Source organism: Lingula anatina, chromosome 6 (genome assembly GCF_051362555.1).
Source record: "Lingula anatina isolate TDL-2025a chromosome 6, LinAna3.0, whole genome shotgun sequence".
NCBI lineage: Eukaryota > Metazoa > Brachiopoda > Lingulata > Lingulida > Lingulidae > Lingula > Lingula anatina.
The window spans coordinates 6,032,681-6,050,422 of NC_141772.1; the positions used below are offsets into that span (position 1 = coordinate 6,032,681).

Consider the following 17,742-nt stretch of genomic DNA (forward strand, 5'->3'; position numbering starts at 1 on the left):
TCATAGTTGATAATACGCACACTTGAACTAAAGATTCAAATAATCAAAATTCAGGAAGTTCATCTTATAGCCTACTGATCTTGCCATAAGGATATGATATATAAAGGGAAGGCCCTATATTGTCGAATTCATAATATCATGATGATTTTATTATATAGAGCCTAAATTTCATATTAAGAGTTGATAAAATACATAGATATTAAATGGCATTAGGCCTATATGAAGTGACATGCAATCAATTTACATGTTATGAAATACTAACATCATAATTTTATCATGATGTAATACGTTCGCTATTTCGGGTATATTAATTAGTACACTGTTGGTTATGACCGAAAGTGCCACAATATGCCGGCTTCCACGGAGTAGTCATTTTAAAAACATTTAGGTTCAGCCTCGTGAATCCATTTAAAAATTACAAATTTTTCTCTTTAAATGATTACTTTTATTTATAAAAAGTTTATTAAAATACGGAACACTGCATAGATAAATGTGAATTTTTTTTTGTGCGCTCTCTAGGCAAAGAAAGATCTTCGAAATTGAGATCTATGTTTTCCGCGGGGAAATCCTAGATTGACTGAAATTTCGTCAAAGCCGGTCCCTTCTATTTTTTTCACGTGATCTATTACGTTTGACGTCATGCACGTGGAATCGTGCGCTATACGCAGTGACGCCAACTGGAATCGCCATCTTGTCCGAATTTGGGGGCCAAATTGTCATATATCTTTTCGTTTTGAAAAAAATTGAGCAGTTATGCAGTTAATGTTCAAAATAAATCGAAAGGTATAAGACCAGGCATATGACAATCCTTAGGAATGTGGGTTTAGTCTCTCTTTGGGTCTTTATCAGTCTGGCGACCCCGGCAGGTAGGTTGATTTCCCGTTTGTGACTTCCAAAGTGAACTGTTAAGATATCTGTTTCAATTTTGTGCGTCATCGAAAGGGTAAAATGTAAAAGTTTTCACCTTTTTTTTCATGGCCGGAAGAGTCAGGACAATATTGCTGCGCCCATTATAATACTTCTGGCAAATACGTCAGTACATATTACTGCCCAGACTACTGCTGCGGGTCCTCCACGTCTAAATACTGCTGTCCGGACAGCTATGACAGATATATAAACAGTTATTCGGCCAGTTACCAATGTAGCACCCCTACAAGAGGTAGGTATGATATTGCTAGTACACGTTGAGTAAATTGCTGTGTAGGCTAATGCTTTGTGTCACCTTTGTAAGGGTTGCTGAAACGTTGCACGCACAGACACAGACACACATACACAAAAAAATAATAATTAAAAAATATAAATAGGGGGGGAGAATTTGCATTTAAACCGTTTACGACTGAATATTTAAATGCTGAAAAATATTAATCCTGTGTGTGTGTGTGTGTGTGTGTGTGTGTGTGTGTGTGTGTGTGTGGAAGGGGGGGGGGGACGACCCACACACACACCCACCCACTATCAAAACTGATAATATGGTCCAACAGCTTTTTTTTTCTAACAGCAGAGGCTCATTTTCAGATCCGAATCCTGTCTATGAAATATCTTTGTGGGCATCAAATACGCACACATACAAATAAAATGAACATCGATGTGTATATCCTTTGATAATAAGTTGACCATCCATATATATATCTTATTGATTCATGTAATTAGAAAACCTTTGAAATTGAATAGTTCGAGTAAATATGGATACTAGTCTACTTTTATTTTTTCATGCGTAGGGCCTAATTATCAAGTCTTTACGAGAGTCGCAGATGTCACACTAATCATATATGTTCTATTTTAGGAGAGTTTTGCTGTGCATATTACACATCATCAGGCAAATACAAGAGTGCTTTCTACTGTGAAAAGTACTGCTGCGGATCTTCTACTTCTAAGTATTGCTGCCTTACCAGCAGATACAGATACTTGTACAGTTATTCCTATAACAGTTCTTGTCCAGCACCCATTAAAGGTACCGGTAAGTGAAAATCATCAGTAGCTATTTTTTACTTCTTTTACCTTTGTATACGGAGTGCTTTCGGGGCGCTCAGCACCGCTTGCATGAAGCAGTTTTAGGTCCCTGAATGTCAATGAAAAGAAAAGCTAGAGTTGTGATTGCAAAACATATCTCATTTCATTGGAGGAGAAAAAAAGCATTCTGAAGGCCACAGCGTTCGTAAACTCGTGTAAAATGTCAGAAATGTGTTCAAAATATATCATTTCCACACTGTCAACATGACTTTTTGTTTAAACAAGCAGTTAATCATCATATACTTTATATTGATCCCATTTGTCCAATAAGCAGATTCATAAACCCCAGATATCAGGCTGTCCGTCCATATATTTGAAAATTTTATATCATAAAAAATATTTTCGCCCTTTTTTAGCCTTGGTTCCCCTACTATTAATTACAGGAGAATATTGCTGCGCATATTACAACTCATATGGCACTTACAGGAGCTCGTTCTTCTGTACCAAGTACTGCTGCGGAACACCTACCAGTAAATACTGCTGCACCTCGTCCTATAGTAGATACTCCCCAAGTTACTCATCCGCTTCATTATGCATTCCTCCAAAGAGTATGGATGAGGAGCATGAGGGAGAATGGGGAGATATGTAAGCTTAATAATAATGATAATAAAAGTATATATATAACTTTGCGTTTTAGTCACTGAAGCCGAAGCTGGGAGAACCGATCTCAAGCCGAAGCCGGGCCGATTAGATGTGAAAGGTAGAGGTCGGTTCTCCCAGTTTCGGTTTCAATGACTAAAACGCAAAGTTTATGACTGTCTTGGTAAATTTTCACAAAGTTTGAAAATAATTATAAGTAAGACGCACTGAGAACGTTTTGACGATGTACGTGTTTGTATCTAGCTCTTGCATTGACCACTGAGATAGGACATGTGCATGTTCAAAATGGCAAAGTGAGTTGACTAGGTGTCTTGTGTCTGCCTTCCGACCACTCAGTAAGTGTTAAAATTAGTTATTACTAAAATACATTATAATGCATTTCTCTTTTTTTTCGATCTATTACAGTAGTATGGTTTTTATTCTTGCACCTTTCATGTTCATTTCGGGGGTGGTCTTCATAGTCATACGCAAAGTGTGCCGTCGAACCCCTCCAGGAGGTCAGTATACAACCAGTAGCATTGTTTTAATAGTGATATTAAAAACGTATACTAAAATGTCATATGACGAACCTTTTATTTTTACAGAGGTTATTTGTATGTGTTAGCTGTGCATAAAAAAAACAAAATAAAATGATCTACGTAGGCAAGTAGCAGTTCAGGAGTAACGGATATTGTTGTAATATGATTCCGCCTAAAAAGATAATATTTGATTCCAAATGTGCTCATATAACCGTCTAAACGATGTTAGGTTGATCTGTGGATTTAAGCTTTTTACTTATTGAAATATGAAGCGTTTCGTGTATAATATCACTGTGTTCTCAATTAAGTCTCTGGCCATGGTTGTTTTCTGTAAAAAGGAAATATTAACCTATTTGTTTCAGTTATCCATGGCCATCAACGTCAACCAACTCACAGTATGCAGACCAGACAAACTATGGTATCTTCAACCCCGACCACGTCATACGGGCCTGGAGTCCATCCCCCGACCTCGGGGGCTCCACCTTCTAACTTCGGGTACAGCCCGGGAGCCCCGCCTCCGACCACAGGATACAGCCCGGGAGCCCCGCCCCCGGTCATAGGATACAGCCCGGGAGCCCCGCCCCCGACCACAGGATACAGCCCGGGAGCCCCGCCCCCGACCACAGGATACAGCCCGGGAGCCCCGCCTCCGACCACAGGATACAGCCCGGGAGCCCCGCCTCCGACCACAGGATACAACGTAGCAAATCTGCCCCCTAATCTCGGACACCATCATGGCGTCCCGCCCCCAACATCACCATACAGCCCAACAGCCCCGCCCCCGGACTCAGGATTAGATCCTGGGGTAGCGCCACCACCCTATGAATTGTTTGCGCCACCACCAGGTTCAACCTTTGCATCGCAGAATACAACACACCCAAGGGATCCAAAACCCTCAACTCAAGAAAAGTGCTGACTAATACCACAACAGTCACCTCACTGCTGGACACGTCAAGATTTATTTAAACTAGCTTGCAACGTCATGTGTTCTGGCGGTCGTCAAGATGACGTCAATACCAGCTTCCAACAGCTGTCTTGGTTTCTAGAGATTCGTTTTGTCAGTGTATCTGAATCTGTTAGTACATGTATTATGATATGCGTTTCCCTTTACCTTAAAGCAAGCTCAGTTAGCGCAGAAAAGGTGAAACGGCTGATAGATTGACAAACGTGGTCGACAATCAAGTCTTTGTGAACTACTACCGTTTTTGCCATACAAAAATAACGATTTTGTGATATGTAATACGGATATATGATGCGGAAGATTAAAAGTCATAAACAGTTTCTTTGTAATTCTTACGTTATTGGTTTGGTATCGTTTTCTCAGTGTCATCTCTCTCTCTCTCTCTCTCTCTCTCTCTCTCTCTCTCTCTCTCTCTCTCCAAAGAACTGTTTAACATTTTACCCTTCCCCTTCAATTTTACGAAAAAACAAGGTACTCAGTATATTTCAAACCCAGGGTTATTTCAGAGTCACCTCCCATGTAACGAATAGGCCAAGAAAACATTCTGAAACATGTTATCTTTGTAAATGTCCAGTGGACAAAAACTTATGTTGGTTTGCAAGGCGATTCCTCAAACAAAAAAACTCTTCTGTGCAAATCCCGCTTTGCAAGCAATGAGTACCCTATTAGACTGGGTTCCCATGCCTACATCGATCCTTCTGAATCATACTAATTTCTAAACCGTACCAAATGGCACCGATGCTCTGTTAAATACCAAAAATTGTTGAGCCCCTTCAGCGGGCCCCATACCCCACGCCAAGTGTAGGGGGGGGGGGGGGGCGCAGGGTCGGCTTCGCATCCGCGGACCCCCTTCCAATAATCCTGGATCCGCTTCTGCTAATCTAGAAATGGTTTTTCAGCTGCTAAGTAGTTTGTATCCAGACACATATGTTAAATACGCATGGTCAGTTGTAAGAAATTACATACTTGTTCTTTTTAAAGAAATTGTTCAATCTTTAACAGATATGCCACATAAATGGAGAGAACTGAACGATTCCGAAATTCTAGTTAGCTGTTTATTATGAAATCGTCGAATTTGACTGTACAATTAAAATCGCAAAATATTTCTCCACCAAACTTACCACCAACGATGCTGCTTTCCCTCAATTTTGGCGAATAAAACGACATAAAACTTTTTTACATTGACACCATTGTTATGCATCATAAGTTGATTTAAAAGGAAACAGTAGAAAATTGAGCAAGAAAAAGAGCTATTCATTTCTCAAATTTTAAAAGCCCTTAATAACAGGATCATGACGTCATGGTAATGGTTATAACAGGGTAAAGTAGCAGGGGCCGGTTTCACAAAGCAGTAGTTAGTTAGCGATCGGTAGTTAGCCTCTCGCTAGTTATAGTGCCGTTTCACGAAGCAGTCGCTAGTTCTCTCGCTCGTTATTGTCTCGTTGTTGCCTTGGATATTTAACGACTGGTCAGACCAGTCGCTAACTCTAGAGTTTCATCGTACGCATGCGTAATGAGTGAAATAAAAAGGTTGCTTAGTTACCGTTGTCTGTCGTTTGTCTTTGTATCCAATATGACGGCTACCTTTCTTGCTAACCGTACCGCCAGACGGCAACGTAGACTACGACGTTTTCATGAAAGGCAGAATCTATTAGAATATACACACGATGATGCAATTTACGAGAGGTTGCGCCTAGCTGTGACAAAAAGAGCGGCAAAAAGGTGGTGGAGATCCTTTACGACGACCTCAAAGCAGACGTTCTTATGCATTTCCAGCCACCAAAAATTGGAGAGTTAGTGCTTTCGTGACACTTTTACGCAAGAGCTCCACTTCCGGCAGACGGTTTCGAGACTACGGTGAGTAACGAGAGAACTAGCGACCGAACTTTACGACTGAACTTAGCGATAAGTTAACTACGGCTTCGTGAAACACCCCTCGAAAATCGCTAAGTTTGCTCGTTAGCGAGGTAGTTCAGTAGTTAGTTGTTCTAACTAACTACTGCTTTGTGAAACCGGCCCCAGTAGCTGAACTCTATATACATCCTCTCTATGACGTAGCCAATAGCAACGCCTGGTACACGCAGGTCCAGAGCGTTTTGTTTGTAGGTTAATAAGTCTCCCTCTTAGCAAGCACACAGCAGTGTCCGCCACCCATATATTAACAACAGCGCCATTTCGTCCAGCGGCAAGCAAGTAAAAAATGGACCATACTTTTACAGTTTTAGTGTGCTTATTGTCGGTCTTTATCCAGGTTTCTCTTCCATGTAGCCCGCCGATGGAACCGTACGAAGAACCGACCTTGGCGACGCTTGTCCACGAGAATTACGTAGAATGGGTGCTGTACGGGCGCGTTGTGAAACATTACCCCGCAGAACAATGGGCGGAGAGTGCCTACACGGCGGAGATGGAGGTTTACTGCACGTATAAAGGCGGAGTTTCTCCCAGCATTGTCAATATCTCTGAAGCAGGTAACCCCAAAAAATAGTGATATTTGTTTTAGGGTGTGCATATGTGGTTGTTGTCACAGTTAAATGTAGGTAAAATTTTAAAAACACATATCACAAATTGTACTCAGTCCATTAGTATTATTGAAAATTATTGAAAATGTACCCCACGCTCAAAAGAATTACATTCCATGTAGAACAGAAAACGGGTTTTCCGATTGCCGCCCTCAAGGCAAAACCAATGAAGCAAAACCACCCTGCCTCGCGCACCTAATGTCTGGGAATCGGTTTATTGTTGTGTCTGTTTCGTGAATTATTGACATGCTCTTCGTGGGACGCCCTCGTATTTACACAGTCATTCTTTTGTAGGTTTTTACAGCACCTGCGGTTTTTTAACTGCAAGCGTGTGTGAGAAGAGCGCTCAGTAAATTTAATTATCTTTTTTAAACAACATTTCCCTGTAGCTCCGAAGTAAGCGGTAAACTTGATAATTGAATGGTGTTTACTATTTAATCTGTTCAGGGGAAGGGGTCAACATAAAAAGATAAATAGTATTGATTTTCACTACATATATGTTGAGGGTTATATATATTTTAGAACGGCACTTTTTGAAATGGGAAGCATTGACGTCTCTCACGTCTTACATCAAGGACGAAACGTGTATGGCAAGCCGCCATAGAATATTTAAGTTCTCATTTCCTTCAGTGAGTTTATGCCATGGTTCATTTGGCACACATAACATACATAGCATTTTTTCACAGTCGAATTTTTGGGTTATTTGAAGGACAGGCCCACCTCATGGATTTAAATACCTTTCTGCACACGGAAATTTAACATCTGTGTTTGTTGTGCGAAATCAAAACAGTTTAGCAAACCAATCATAACATCCCGCCTTTCACTTACTGTTGCTACTCGCAATATGTTCACTCCTCGTATGTTTACATTGCACGAGTAGACGTCATAGAATACCCTGAAGATCAACACGATTTTCCTCGAAGTACGCACTTCAATCTCTTAAGTTCCGATGTCTGTATTGTATTTTTGTTTTGAATTTGTATAAAAACTTGTCAATTTCAAGACTGCAAAAGCACTCAAACTGGCACCATCTCTTATTCTAATTTGGTGTCACATTACTATTTTTTGTTTATTTATACACAGCAGTTAAAGGTCTTTGAACTACTAGTAAGTAATGCTTCAGAATTCTTGCCCAGTCGTCGATGTCTCGCAGTTTGTATGGTAATTCCAAGTAGAGATTGGTCGTATTGTATCCCTCAGTTTTGCTTGAAGGCAATCGAGAAGAAAATTACTTATTAAACCTTGTCTTTTTCATCTTCCAGGGAGTTTTTTATTATTCTGCAAATCTTTGATGGTCCCCTTGCTGCGTCGTTCGATAAAACGATCTCCAATCTCCACTTAATGCCCTTTATTTCAGGACTAGGTGAAAATATGATGCAGAACGAGTACCGATATAGACCCACACCACGTAGTTAAATTTAGGATCTAATATCCGTTTACAAGTCCTATATAGAATATGGTGAATATAGAACGATGATAAAACGCGTCTATCCGGCCTAGAGATGTAGTCAGCCAAAAAGGGCCGATTCACATCTTGTGTTCATCAATGAAAGACTGCAAATCAAATTAACTGGTGGTATCTGTCTGAGATCGTGCCTTCTCCGGAAGCCGCCGAGTGAAAATTAGGGAGATAACAGCTGTGCGAGGTGGAATCTCACTAAAAGACATGGAGTTATCGCTATCAAATTACCGGTCAATCAAGGCGTTAGACTGGTGGCTTTATTCGATAATCTAACCAATATGAAATTATGTTTCGTAGAAATGCACCTCAGATATGTTCCAGTAGAGTATACTCGGTAGCTTAATCCGGGGCATAAATATATACGGATGACTGCCCCCGCTGTGGCATGTACTGAAGATGAACATCTCACGGCAGGGGAACAATATGGCTTCGACTACTACATATTACTTTACATAGAGAGCCAACAGGGCCGCCGACTCTACAGAAACCGGTACATTGGTCCTCTTCGCCTTTTTGTCGATTCCAACTGTTTTTGGATTTTATTCTTATCTGATAAAACATATTTTATAGCATATTGGCCTTTCCTTACAAATAAAACAGTGGGAATTCTGTGTTAAGGACGCACTCAGAGCGGTTTTTACTTACTGCGTTTTAATTTTCCCCGATTTTCCCTCTGTTCATTAAGCTGATCTAACTATGATACTGCAGTTTGGAAGCAAGCGGTTTCTTCCTGTATTTAGAACTGGAATCATTATATTGATTCATTAGTATTGTCAAAAAGATATTGTTTTTCACGTGGAACATTCAAGTTGATGACATTATGTTCCTCTGCGTGTAATCTCTGCGTGTACTAGGAAATAGTGGAAACAAAGCAGTTCTAACGGCATTAAATTACAAAGAAGGGTGTTGTGTTTACTGCAACTAACTTCAGTCAATATCAAATTTAAAAATGTCGTTGATAACCGTCACATACAGTATGTAATACATCCAGTTGTATCTCATTTCTTTCAAAATAATGATTTAAGACATTGACCTGAAAACCCCATTGAAGGAACGGTGCCATCGATTAACTCCTTACAAAGAACGCAATTTTTAAAAAGCATAAAATCCCTCTTGCGCACACGGGGCTGAGAGGCACATATGGTACTTAAAAAGGGCTTAATCTACATTAGAGAAACAAGGGCGGTGCATACAGTTGACTGTGCATCGTCCTCTTTATACGACTCGGTGGAAATCGCTGGAGCAAATTGGACTTCGGCTTTAATCTATATACAGGCACGTGCGCATACGCGTCAACGTTTGTAACGCATCAAGCGTACAGCCCACAGTACACGAACACACACACACACATACACACACACACACACACACTTAAACGTGACTAGGACAGAGCAATGCTGAGCATCCACTGACTTGGGTCCGTATACAAACTACGGTGAGAATGTCAAAAACCCACCACATTTTTAAAAAGTTTAATATACCATAGGAAAAAAGGCGTCCTACATACGTAGACCCTGTAAGATGAGAACCTGAGTTGAATGTGTTCCACTCAAAAGACACGTCGATTCAAGACTAAGTTTCAGAGCAATGTGGTCCGTCCATTGTTTTCTTGTAAGCCGCTGTATTTTTCGAACGAACAGTCTCTGACTTCTAGTTTCAGTTGACCAGACTGCAGTTTCAGTTTACAAGTTCACCGTGGTCAGAGTAATGCGTTGATCAGCCAGACGTTAATACATTTCAGAAGTTTTTATCAGAGCGGCTTACTTTGGGGTATTTTTTTTTTCAATTTACAAAACACAATGCACGTACACTTGAAAGTTCACACTTGAATGGCAAAACACACTCGAAATGACTACTCTAGGCTTAATTTCTTCAGCCACTGAATACCAACAAGACCTATATGGTATATGGCAAAAACGTTTGGAGATTTTACTGAACTGTTTTTAAGTGATTAAGGGTTATACAGCAACTTTTCATAATTTGTCATATATGTACGTATAATTGAATTATTGCTTTGTTTGCACATACACTATTCAGCTATAATGGTGACTGTTAATGTGAATAGGAGCGATAAAAACATGCTCCACTGTCGCATAACCTTCACCCCATCAGAACCAATGAATTCAAAAGCCAATTTTAACTACTGTATCAAACGCCTCTTTTTCAGGTTTCATTCCCGGGCTTTGCGATGCTCACAACTTGGAGATAGGAAAAAGTTATTATGTCTTGGCCTACTCCGGCCTCAGGCCGACCAGGGTGCAGGAGGTCACGCTGGACAACTCGGCCATGAACGAACTGACCTCAGTGTGTAACCTACAGATGACGTATCCGCTAGGTGAGTGTGTTAGGTGTGACTGCAAATTGCGCAAGTTTTGAGTATGAGTGTGTTAGGTGTGATTATGCTGGGCATGAATATGTCAATGACATCTATTAAATAAACAATGAACAGTTACGACAGCAATCTGTCCGATGTAACAAACTGAATAACAGGGTCCACTCTGGCATGGGATTTTGTTTAGTAGCCATGCCGTACATCGGAAAATTATACTATTTGAATATCCCTTGTGTCGCTGCATGAATGACGCTAAACTTTTCTATAACTTCTTGAAACTGTAGCAATACGATTCATCGAGTTTTTAAATATTAAACGTCTAATTTGTGGTTTCTTTGTGTAACTTTTGTTCTCATCAAATTACTGATTAGAGAACTGAATCAATTTTTTCTCTTATAATCAGGTGTCGATGCCGCCTCCCCACCTGTCAAATGCACAGCCCCTGCTGACCAATCAAGTTGCGTTCAACCATCTCCAGATCGAGGCTGGGGCGAGGAGAGCTCCGAAGCACCACCCGTGGACTCCCCCACAGAAGATTCAGCAATGCCAAATTTACAAGAAGGCACTACATTAGGTTCAAATGCTGTGGATGGTGGATCAGGAAGCGCTTCCACTTGGCATTTTGATTCAATAAACATGTGCTTGTCGGTCCTTTTTGTGTTACTATGGAATTAAGGGGACTTCTGTTTCCAGCTGATCCTCAAAGCCCGTCTCAGAATAGGCCCGCAGCGACTTTTTTCAACTTACTTCATTTCAAACATGCCACCAGAGAGCAGCGAGGTTTTATATGATAACAATAAAAACTTTGATATAACTGTGAGAAAACAAATATTAAAAAGCCGTCGATAAGACTACATTAATGTAGGCCAACGGATTCCGATACAAGGTACTTTGTCAGTTGCCCATCATGTTTTTATAATATAGCCAACTGGGAGAAAAATTATAATTTTGTTAACTTGTTTATAATTTAAAAACGATTTTTGGCAATTTCATTATATATATATTGATCTGTATATCTTTTAAAAATATCATTCAATAGTTTCTAATTTGAGATTCATTTTCAATTGTTGTCATCCTGCTTAAACTCTGCTATACATACGAATTATATCATTATTTATTGTAGGCCTATAAGCATTGCCTAAATGAAATAAAACCTTTATAACCAACGTATAATACGAAATACTGAATGCCTTATCCATTTATATACATATACCATCGTTCATGCACCTGGCGACTAGTCTTTATCTCACTGTGTGATGCCTATTACGTGAAACACACCATCCGCAGTTGGAAAGTTTCTGATAACAGGGTTGAATAACCAGGTCTTGGCGCGTTTTATCTGCCCATGGATTCACGAGCCCACCTGGCTATGCTTACCTGCATGCCACAGGTGTGTTAAGACAAGGATATAAAAGCAGACTAAATACTGTATTCGTAGTGGTAACACCGAACAATCCCGTTTCCTTCGTGATGTTAAATGTCATACTAACCAATTTTACACTTTGGCAGTGGAAATTAAACAGGTTTTTTGTTCTCGTTGCCAATCGACCTGTCAAATTCAGGGTGCATCTCAAACGCACTAGTTTGTTGAGAAAGTGATACCGTTCTATAAGAAACACCTGCACACGATCAACTTTAAGGTGTTTTTTTTTTTTTTTTTTTTTTTTTGAAATGCTGCGATTGAGTAGAAAGTACAGGCTTAATTATATTATGTGATCTAGTGGAAGACAACCTGCGCTAACATTAACACTCATGCATTTAAACTTTTTTCTTGTGTTTACAATATTACCCCGAGAAACCCCGAGAAATACGTGAAAGTAGGGCGTCTTGTTATATTTTTGTTAAAAAGAGAGGCAGCTTTAACCTTGGGCATAATAACGAAAAATTTCTCCATAACCAGCTAACTCTCAATGCTTAAAAATCGCTGAAACCCGTTAACTGTTAAAACAGCAACTGGCGTGTATAACCTACTGTACTACGCTGACCCACCAACGCCATCTTTCGAGCTACTCGGAGAACGTTTTACCGGTATTTATCAAAACACTGTCTGCACTGCAGAGAGCGATATCCGCCATGTTACATTTATATGTACGATAAATCTTCAGTCATAGTACATGTATCAGTACAGCCGTATTGTGTACAAACAGGTACAGGTGGCATCTGACGTGTGACGCCTACGGAGATGTGACGTCATATCACAGTGTCACATCGGCCAGGTATGGCTCAGATAGCAGTTATAGGGGCGGGGGTTGTTGGCCTCTCCACGGCCGTCTGCGTCCAGGAAAGGATCCCCGGGGCCGCGGTGACCATCATTGCTGAGAAGTTCTCCCCCAATACGACCAGCGACGTGGCGGCGGGGTACTTCGCTCCCAGCACCAAGTACGGAGTCTCTGTCGATAGAATGAGGTTGGTATAGTGATCAGGAAAGGGAGGGAGGGGGTGATGTCCAAGTGAACGTTTTTATTGGAATAACATTGCGCTACTTTTACTCATTTTTACATAGTAAGCGCATAAGTCCACCGGCTTATCTCTTTAGTATAGGGGCCTATTTATTACCTGTGATCTAGACACTTTGTATCAGGAAAGGAGATGACCCTTAGGGGCCTACCTGTTTTTTTTTTAAATCTAAATATTTTAAGAGTAATTATTCGTTGTAACCATGGACACGGCTCTCGTGCCAAGCATGTTACTGAATTTATATTGAGCTTAGAAGGGGACACCGTAAGAGTTTGAAGATTATTGAGGTCAGCAGGTAATATGCATGACAGTGTGCCTCACATCTTATGGACTCTTACTTGTGTCAGACATCCGGGTAACCTACGGCACAGAAAATAAATTACACTAAATTGCCTGTTTTTTTCATAAATGTCATCGAAAGAAAAACCTGTTTTAGTGGTTAGTAAACGTTGGTGGAGATTTCCAATTCGACACACCTGGAGCGTCATTTCCTTGCCTGGTTAAATTTATAGCAATACACGTACATTTTAGGTCAAAATTGCTTTAAAGGGAATTTTTTTTCTTTCTTTCTTACTGTTATTATTATTATTATTATTATTTTTTTTTTTTTTTTTTTTAAGGTGGAGGGGGTGATTGCTATACTCCCCTCGGGAAGCAACCCAAACGTTCATTTATATGCATGTTGGCGGTTTACATTCTATGTAAACATTAAAAGTAAAGATGGGACGCCACAAAAGAGCACTAGTACATCAGAGCGGCTGGTACACTATTATATGGCCTGAAAATGCGTCAGAAAAAATACATTTCTCCTAAATAATTACCGACACTATATAATTTAGCACGAAACACGCACACACAATGGAAAAAATATATACAGTGCACGTAGACACAGTAAGCACACGTGTTTTTATTTTATTTCAGACCTTCTTCAATCGTATGGGCTATGTACAACAGACCACAATAAAAATAAATAAATAAATAAATAAATAAATAAATAAATAAATAAATAAATAAAACACGAGGAGGTCCTCTCCTCACAAATATTTATTTCATTTTTCCTTTTTATTTGCTACGGAATTAACGGGAGACCACCTTCCAAACATTTCTACCGAACTCATCTCTCCAAGTACATCAAGAAACAACGAGGTTCCAACGTCCAAAACAGTTTCTCCCCATTTGATAGGGAATCAACTGGATACCATATCCCGAACAGCTCTTCCGAGCTTATGACTCCCTCACAAAGGGAATCACCTGAAGACAATCTCCCAAACAACTTAAAGAAATAAAAAAATAGCTGTTTACTGTGGTGCGCTAACTGGTCGAATGATCTAACGTCGTGAATTATCCACAATTCTTACAAATAGCGCAGCTAACACAATGTATACAGTGTCTCCCTCTAGGAGAAAACGATTCCGTTCGATTTCCAGTGTCCACTGTGCTCCCCAGCGGACATGTATGAATAAAACCTGGTCTTCCTAGATTAAGAAATAAATATATTTATAAATAGAGAAACGAACAAATTGAATTCAGAGACGATTATTTCTAACGGATTATATGCTCATTGAGGTTTCTTTCCTTACAGGCAATGGGCGCAGGATTCTTTCAAGCAATATGACCTCATCACACGTTCTGAAGAATCCGCCGATGCTGGTGTTATCCTGTTGTCTGGATACTATTTGTATCGTAGCAAGGAAAATGTAACTTGATGATATATTTTTGCATTAGTATTCGTAAATTATGAAAATATGTCATATTCAAAAATAGTCATAGAAAAGTTTTTTTTCTCTTTAAACGCCAAAACAGCATTTAATGTTAAAACACTGGATATATTTGTAGCTAGTTTCAATGAAATTTCATGAAGCATGCACTTCACATGTAAGTCTCTATTTACTTGTACACTGTACACTCAACTGGAGATCTGAAACAAGAAAGGAGTGAAATGAAGACGCCTGCTCCTCTAGCTAATCCTCAAGATTAAGTGAACACTTCTGTGATTTGTTCAGCAGTCGCAAATTTTTATTCTTAGATCCCAGAATATATGGGCGAAGACGTGCTTTATCAGTGCAGAGATTTAACGGCGAAAGAAATGGGAATGTTTCCAAACTATAAGTAAGTGATGTTCACCATGGTTATCATACTGTTAAATCGGTCGAATTTGACATCGTTGTTGTTGTAAGTATTTTATAACCACTGTATCTGCTTTACAATACAGCTTGGTGTCTCCTTTATTTTGTATACTACTTAATGTCTAAGTTATTTACATCTTTGTTGACTATCCAGTAGAACATGTACATGTCTATTCAAGCAGTATTTTTCAGGAAGATACGATACATTGTATAGACACATATGTTTGAGGATCAACCATTGTCATTCCACTGGTTGCCAAAAAATATACATAAAGACATCAGCAAACGTATTTGTTAGGTGTGAAAAAAAAAAACATGGACCATCCCGAGTTTATTAGGAGAACACTAAAAATTGTGTCGGGCCCATTCCTCTGTTGGGTCAAAAAAAATCCTATGAGTATACACCTTGGAGCAGGCCATGGATCGTACCCATAACTTGCAAATTGTTAATTAGTAATTGGCATAGCCAGGTTTATCAATATGCTTTTGTAAAGGTTGTCACCTTGAAATTTAAAGAAGCGAATGCATGGAGATTAAAAAAATATCATTTATAGCTGGAGATGTATGTTGATGGTAGAGAGTCGAGTTAATGTTGCCAGTTTTGAGATACAGGACTTCACTGTTTCCACGTATTCTATCAATGTTCCTCTATATGACAGTGTTTATTCAGATTCGGTCGGATGGTGACGATATTTGTGACGGAATGTCGCCGTTACTTGCCTTGGATGATGACGCGGTTTAAGAAGAGTGGAGGTCACGTTGTTCAGCAAAAAGTTGCATCCCTGGAAGAGGTATTCTACAACAGTTCATGTATTGTTTTAAGCACACAGGGCTATTTTAAAATTTATAAATTATGGAATATAAGTTATAGCCTATACAATTTCATCTTAAGGCGTGCACTAGTAGGCCTCCTTTGCGTATACCGATTTACTATTGATAAGAAACAGTAGTCGTTAGGCATGCACCTATGTAAATACTAAATGGCAAATTGATCATATCCATAGACACTCAAACAGTCTTCATGCGATTCTTATTACAGCTCGCAGGCAAGTATGATGTGGTTATGAATTGCTGCGGTCTTGGTGCACGTGATCTGGTCGCACAACATGACGTCACACCATGGAGAGGTCAGGTGGTACGTGTCAAGGCGCCGTGGGTGAAGCACATGATCAGTACTGATGATGGTGTCTATATCGTTCCTTGGTGAGGAGAAAATGTTTGCAGTGTACTCAATATATGGAATTGTATCTGTCCCCTATTTCCCCTTCTTTTAAAATGGTGTTTTTTTATGGGACAATGGGTGTGTGAAGCAAATCTCAGGATTTATGTCATACCCAATTATGAAAAGGTTGGAGGGGGTGAACTGCCATTTTATACTGAAAAGAATTTAGGTACCCCGCCTCGGTCGACATCATTTCTTTGTGGGTTTGTAAAACAATGCATGTGCAATAATGTATATACATGTTTATCGGTCTCAGCCAAATGTTATAAATGGAATATTTTAACAGCGTCGTCCCCTTTGATTCCTGATAACTCTCGTGTCCTGTCTTGTATACTACAGCGTGGACAGCGTGGTACTTGGTGGCGTGAAGGAGGTTGGTCACACTAACCTTAACGTGGACGAAGAGACCAAAAACAGAATTATCAAACGATGTTTAGAGCTGATGCCTTCTTTAAAGGTATGTGCAAGAAGTTTTCTCACACAGGGTACATTGGGAAATTTACCATTTCCAACCATACATGCATTGCAACACACCTACTAAGAGTAAGACACGAAGTGTGTTACCACCATGGCATTCCTTTTAGTCACTAACAGCAATTTTGTTTAAAATGGCATTCAACATTAATGGCTTGGCATAACGACATATCTGTTAAAACAAAGTGCCAGATCATATTTATCTTTTAGCATTTTGCCCTTGGTTGTAATTCTCTCACTCTACGATATTTCAGAACGCGGAATTTCTATATGACGGGGTTGGTCTGCGTCCCCATCGAGAACCGCTGAGATTAGAGCTGGAGTGTGTTCGTTTCGGTGAAAAGGCACTAAAGGTAAATGAAGAGAAAAACAAGTAAATCTCTTGCTAAAATGGCCATCTCATACACCTCCTTTATTAGTTTTTAGTTCGGGATTTAATGCTCAATCACGGTTTTTGTTGTTATTCTTTAAATAACAAGACAGATATACATCTACCTATAATTCTCTTGTTGCTTAATACGTGTATATCGCACAATAGGTCACTATAATGGCATGGGCTTTTTACAATGTTTTAATGGATTTAGTTAATTGCTTTGCAGGTGATTCACAACTACGGCCACGGTCCTATAGGAGTTTCATTGAGCTGGGGAACAGCCGTGGAGGCAGTGAGACTGGCCCAGAATGCACTGCGGTCTCAGCAAACCAGCAAACTATGAGAGGCATCAGCGTCATTAATGTTGATTTTTTTATGAATCCTTTTGTTGTATTTAATGGTAACCTATTTGTTATAAAGAATTTACCTTTAAATTTACAGAGATTATTTTCATCGTCATCTAGAACAATTAACGACAGTAAAGTACAACTGCAGGTATATGCATAATAATAAAGTCTAAATGGAATAAAATTTGCCTCAATATAAATAATCTAATATTAAACTAAATGCCATTCATTTGCTACTGCTGTTGCTGTACATTTGAGAGCAGTATCATATTAGTCACGAAAAATGTCAACCACCGTTCAATTTTTAAGGATAAAATGGTTCTGCCTCGACATGTATGGAC

At 39.6% G+C, this 17,742-nt stretch overlaps 3 protein-coding genes across 4 annotated transcripts; all 3 read left to right on the plus strand.

Annotated features, from left to right (window-relative positions):
• The first annotated feature begins 694 nt into the window (after positions 1-694).
• On the plus strand, positions 695-4,409 carry LOC106153525 (uncharacterized). 2 transcript variants are annotated; one of them, XM_087015929.1, is made up of 6 exons: positions 697-866; positions 986-1,159; positions 1,784-1,951; positions 2,394-2,595; positions 3,016-3,107; positions 3,491-4,409. In XM_087015929.1, the coding sequence occupies exons 1-6, from the start codon at positions 800-802 to the stop codon at positions 4,042-4,044; spliced, it is 1,257 nt and encodes a 418-aa protein (XP_086872055.1). In that variant the 5' UTR covers positions 697-799; the 3' UTR covers positions 4,045-4,409. The 2 variants fall into 2 exon arrangements, with proteins under 2 accessions (XP_086872056.1, XP_086872055.1); XM_087015930.1 differs by lacking the exon at positions 1,784-1,951 and having other exon boundaries at positions 695-866.
• A 1,777-nt stretch (positions 4,410-6,186) lies between these two features.
• LOC106153524 (uncharacterized) lies at positions 6,187-11,345 on the plus strand. Its single transcript, XM_013527500.3, has 3 exons — positions 6,187-6,557; positions 10,238-10,405; positions 10,806-11,345. The coding sequence occupies exons 1-3, from the start codon at positions 6,290-6,292 to the stop codon at positions 11,075-11,077; spliced, it is 708 nt and encodes a 235-aa protein (XP_013382954.2). The 5' UTR covers positions 6,187-6,289; the 3' UTR covers positions 11,078-11,345.
• A 1,112-nt stretch (positions 11,346-12,457) lies between these two features.
• LOC106169702 (D-aspartate oxidase) lies at positions 12,458-17,632 on the plus strand. The gene is made up of 8 exons (XM_013549288.2): positions 12,458-12,808; positions 14,442-14,556; positions 14,886-14,968; positions 15,656-15,776; positions 16,025-16,188; positions 16,547-16,664; positions 16,936-17,034; positions 17,281-17,632. Exons 1-8 carry the CDS (start codon positions 12,621-12,623, stop codon positions 17,395-17,397), a joined length of 1,005 nt encoding a protein of 334 aa, XP_013404742.2. The 5' UTR covers positions 12,458-12,620; the 3' UTR covers positions 17,398-17,632.
• Positions 17,633-17,742: the final 110 nt, after the last annotated feature.

What these genes read in the sequence shown, in the direction of transcription:
- LOC106153525 (XM_087015929.1), top strand. Translation starts at nt 800, where the DNA reads ATGACAATCCTTAGGAATGTGGGTTTAGTCTCTCTTTGGGTCTTTATC. An exon ending in ATGTAGCACCCCTACAAGAG is followed by an intron (nt 1,160 to 1,783) that starts GTAGGTATGATA and finishes GTTCTATTTTAG; the next exon opens with GAGAGTTTTGCTGTGCATAT. An exon ending in TTGTCCAGCACCCATTAAAG is followed by an intron (nt 1,952 to 2,393) that starts GTACCGGTAAGT and finishes TATTAATTACAG; the next exon opens with GAGAATATTGCTGCGCATAT.
- LOC106153524 (XM_013527500.3), top strand. Translation starts at nt 6,290, where the DNA reads ATGGACCATACTTTTACAGTTTTAGTGTGCTTATTGTCGGTCTTTATC. An exon ending in TGTCAATATCTCTGAAGCAG is followed by an intron (nt 6,558 to 10,237) that starts GTAACCCCAAAA and finishes CCTCTTTTTCAG; the next exon opens with GTTTCATTCCCGGGCTTTGC. An exon ending in ACAGATGACGTATCCGCTAG is followed by an intron (nt 10,406 to 10,805) that starts GTGAGTGTGTTA and finishes TCTTATAATCAG; the next exon opens with GTGTCGATGCCGCCTCCCCA.
- LOC106169702 (XM_013549288.2), top strand. Translation starts at nt 12,621, where the DNA reads ATGGCTCAGATAGCAGTTATAGGGGCGGGGGTTGTTGGCCTCTCCACG. An exon ending in GGTGTCTATATCGTTCCTTG is followed by an intron (nt 16,189 to 16,546) that starts GTGAGGAGAAAA and finishes TGTATACTACAG; the next exon opens with CGTGGACAGCGTGGTACTTG. An exon ending in AGCTGATGCCTTCTTTAAAG is followed by an intron (nt 16,665 to 16,935) that starts GTATGTGCAAGA and finishes ACGATATTTCAG; the next exon opens with AACGCGGAATTTCTATATGA.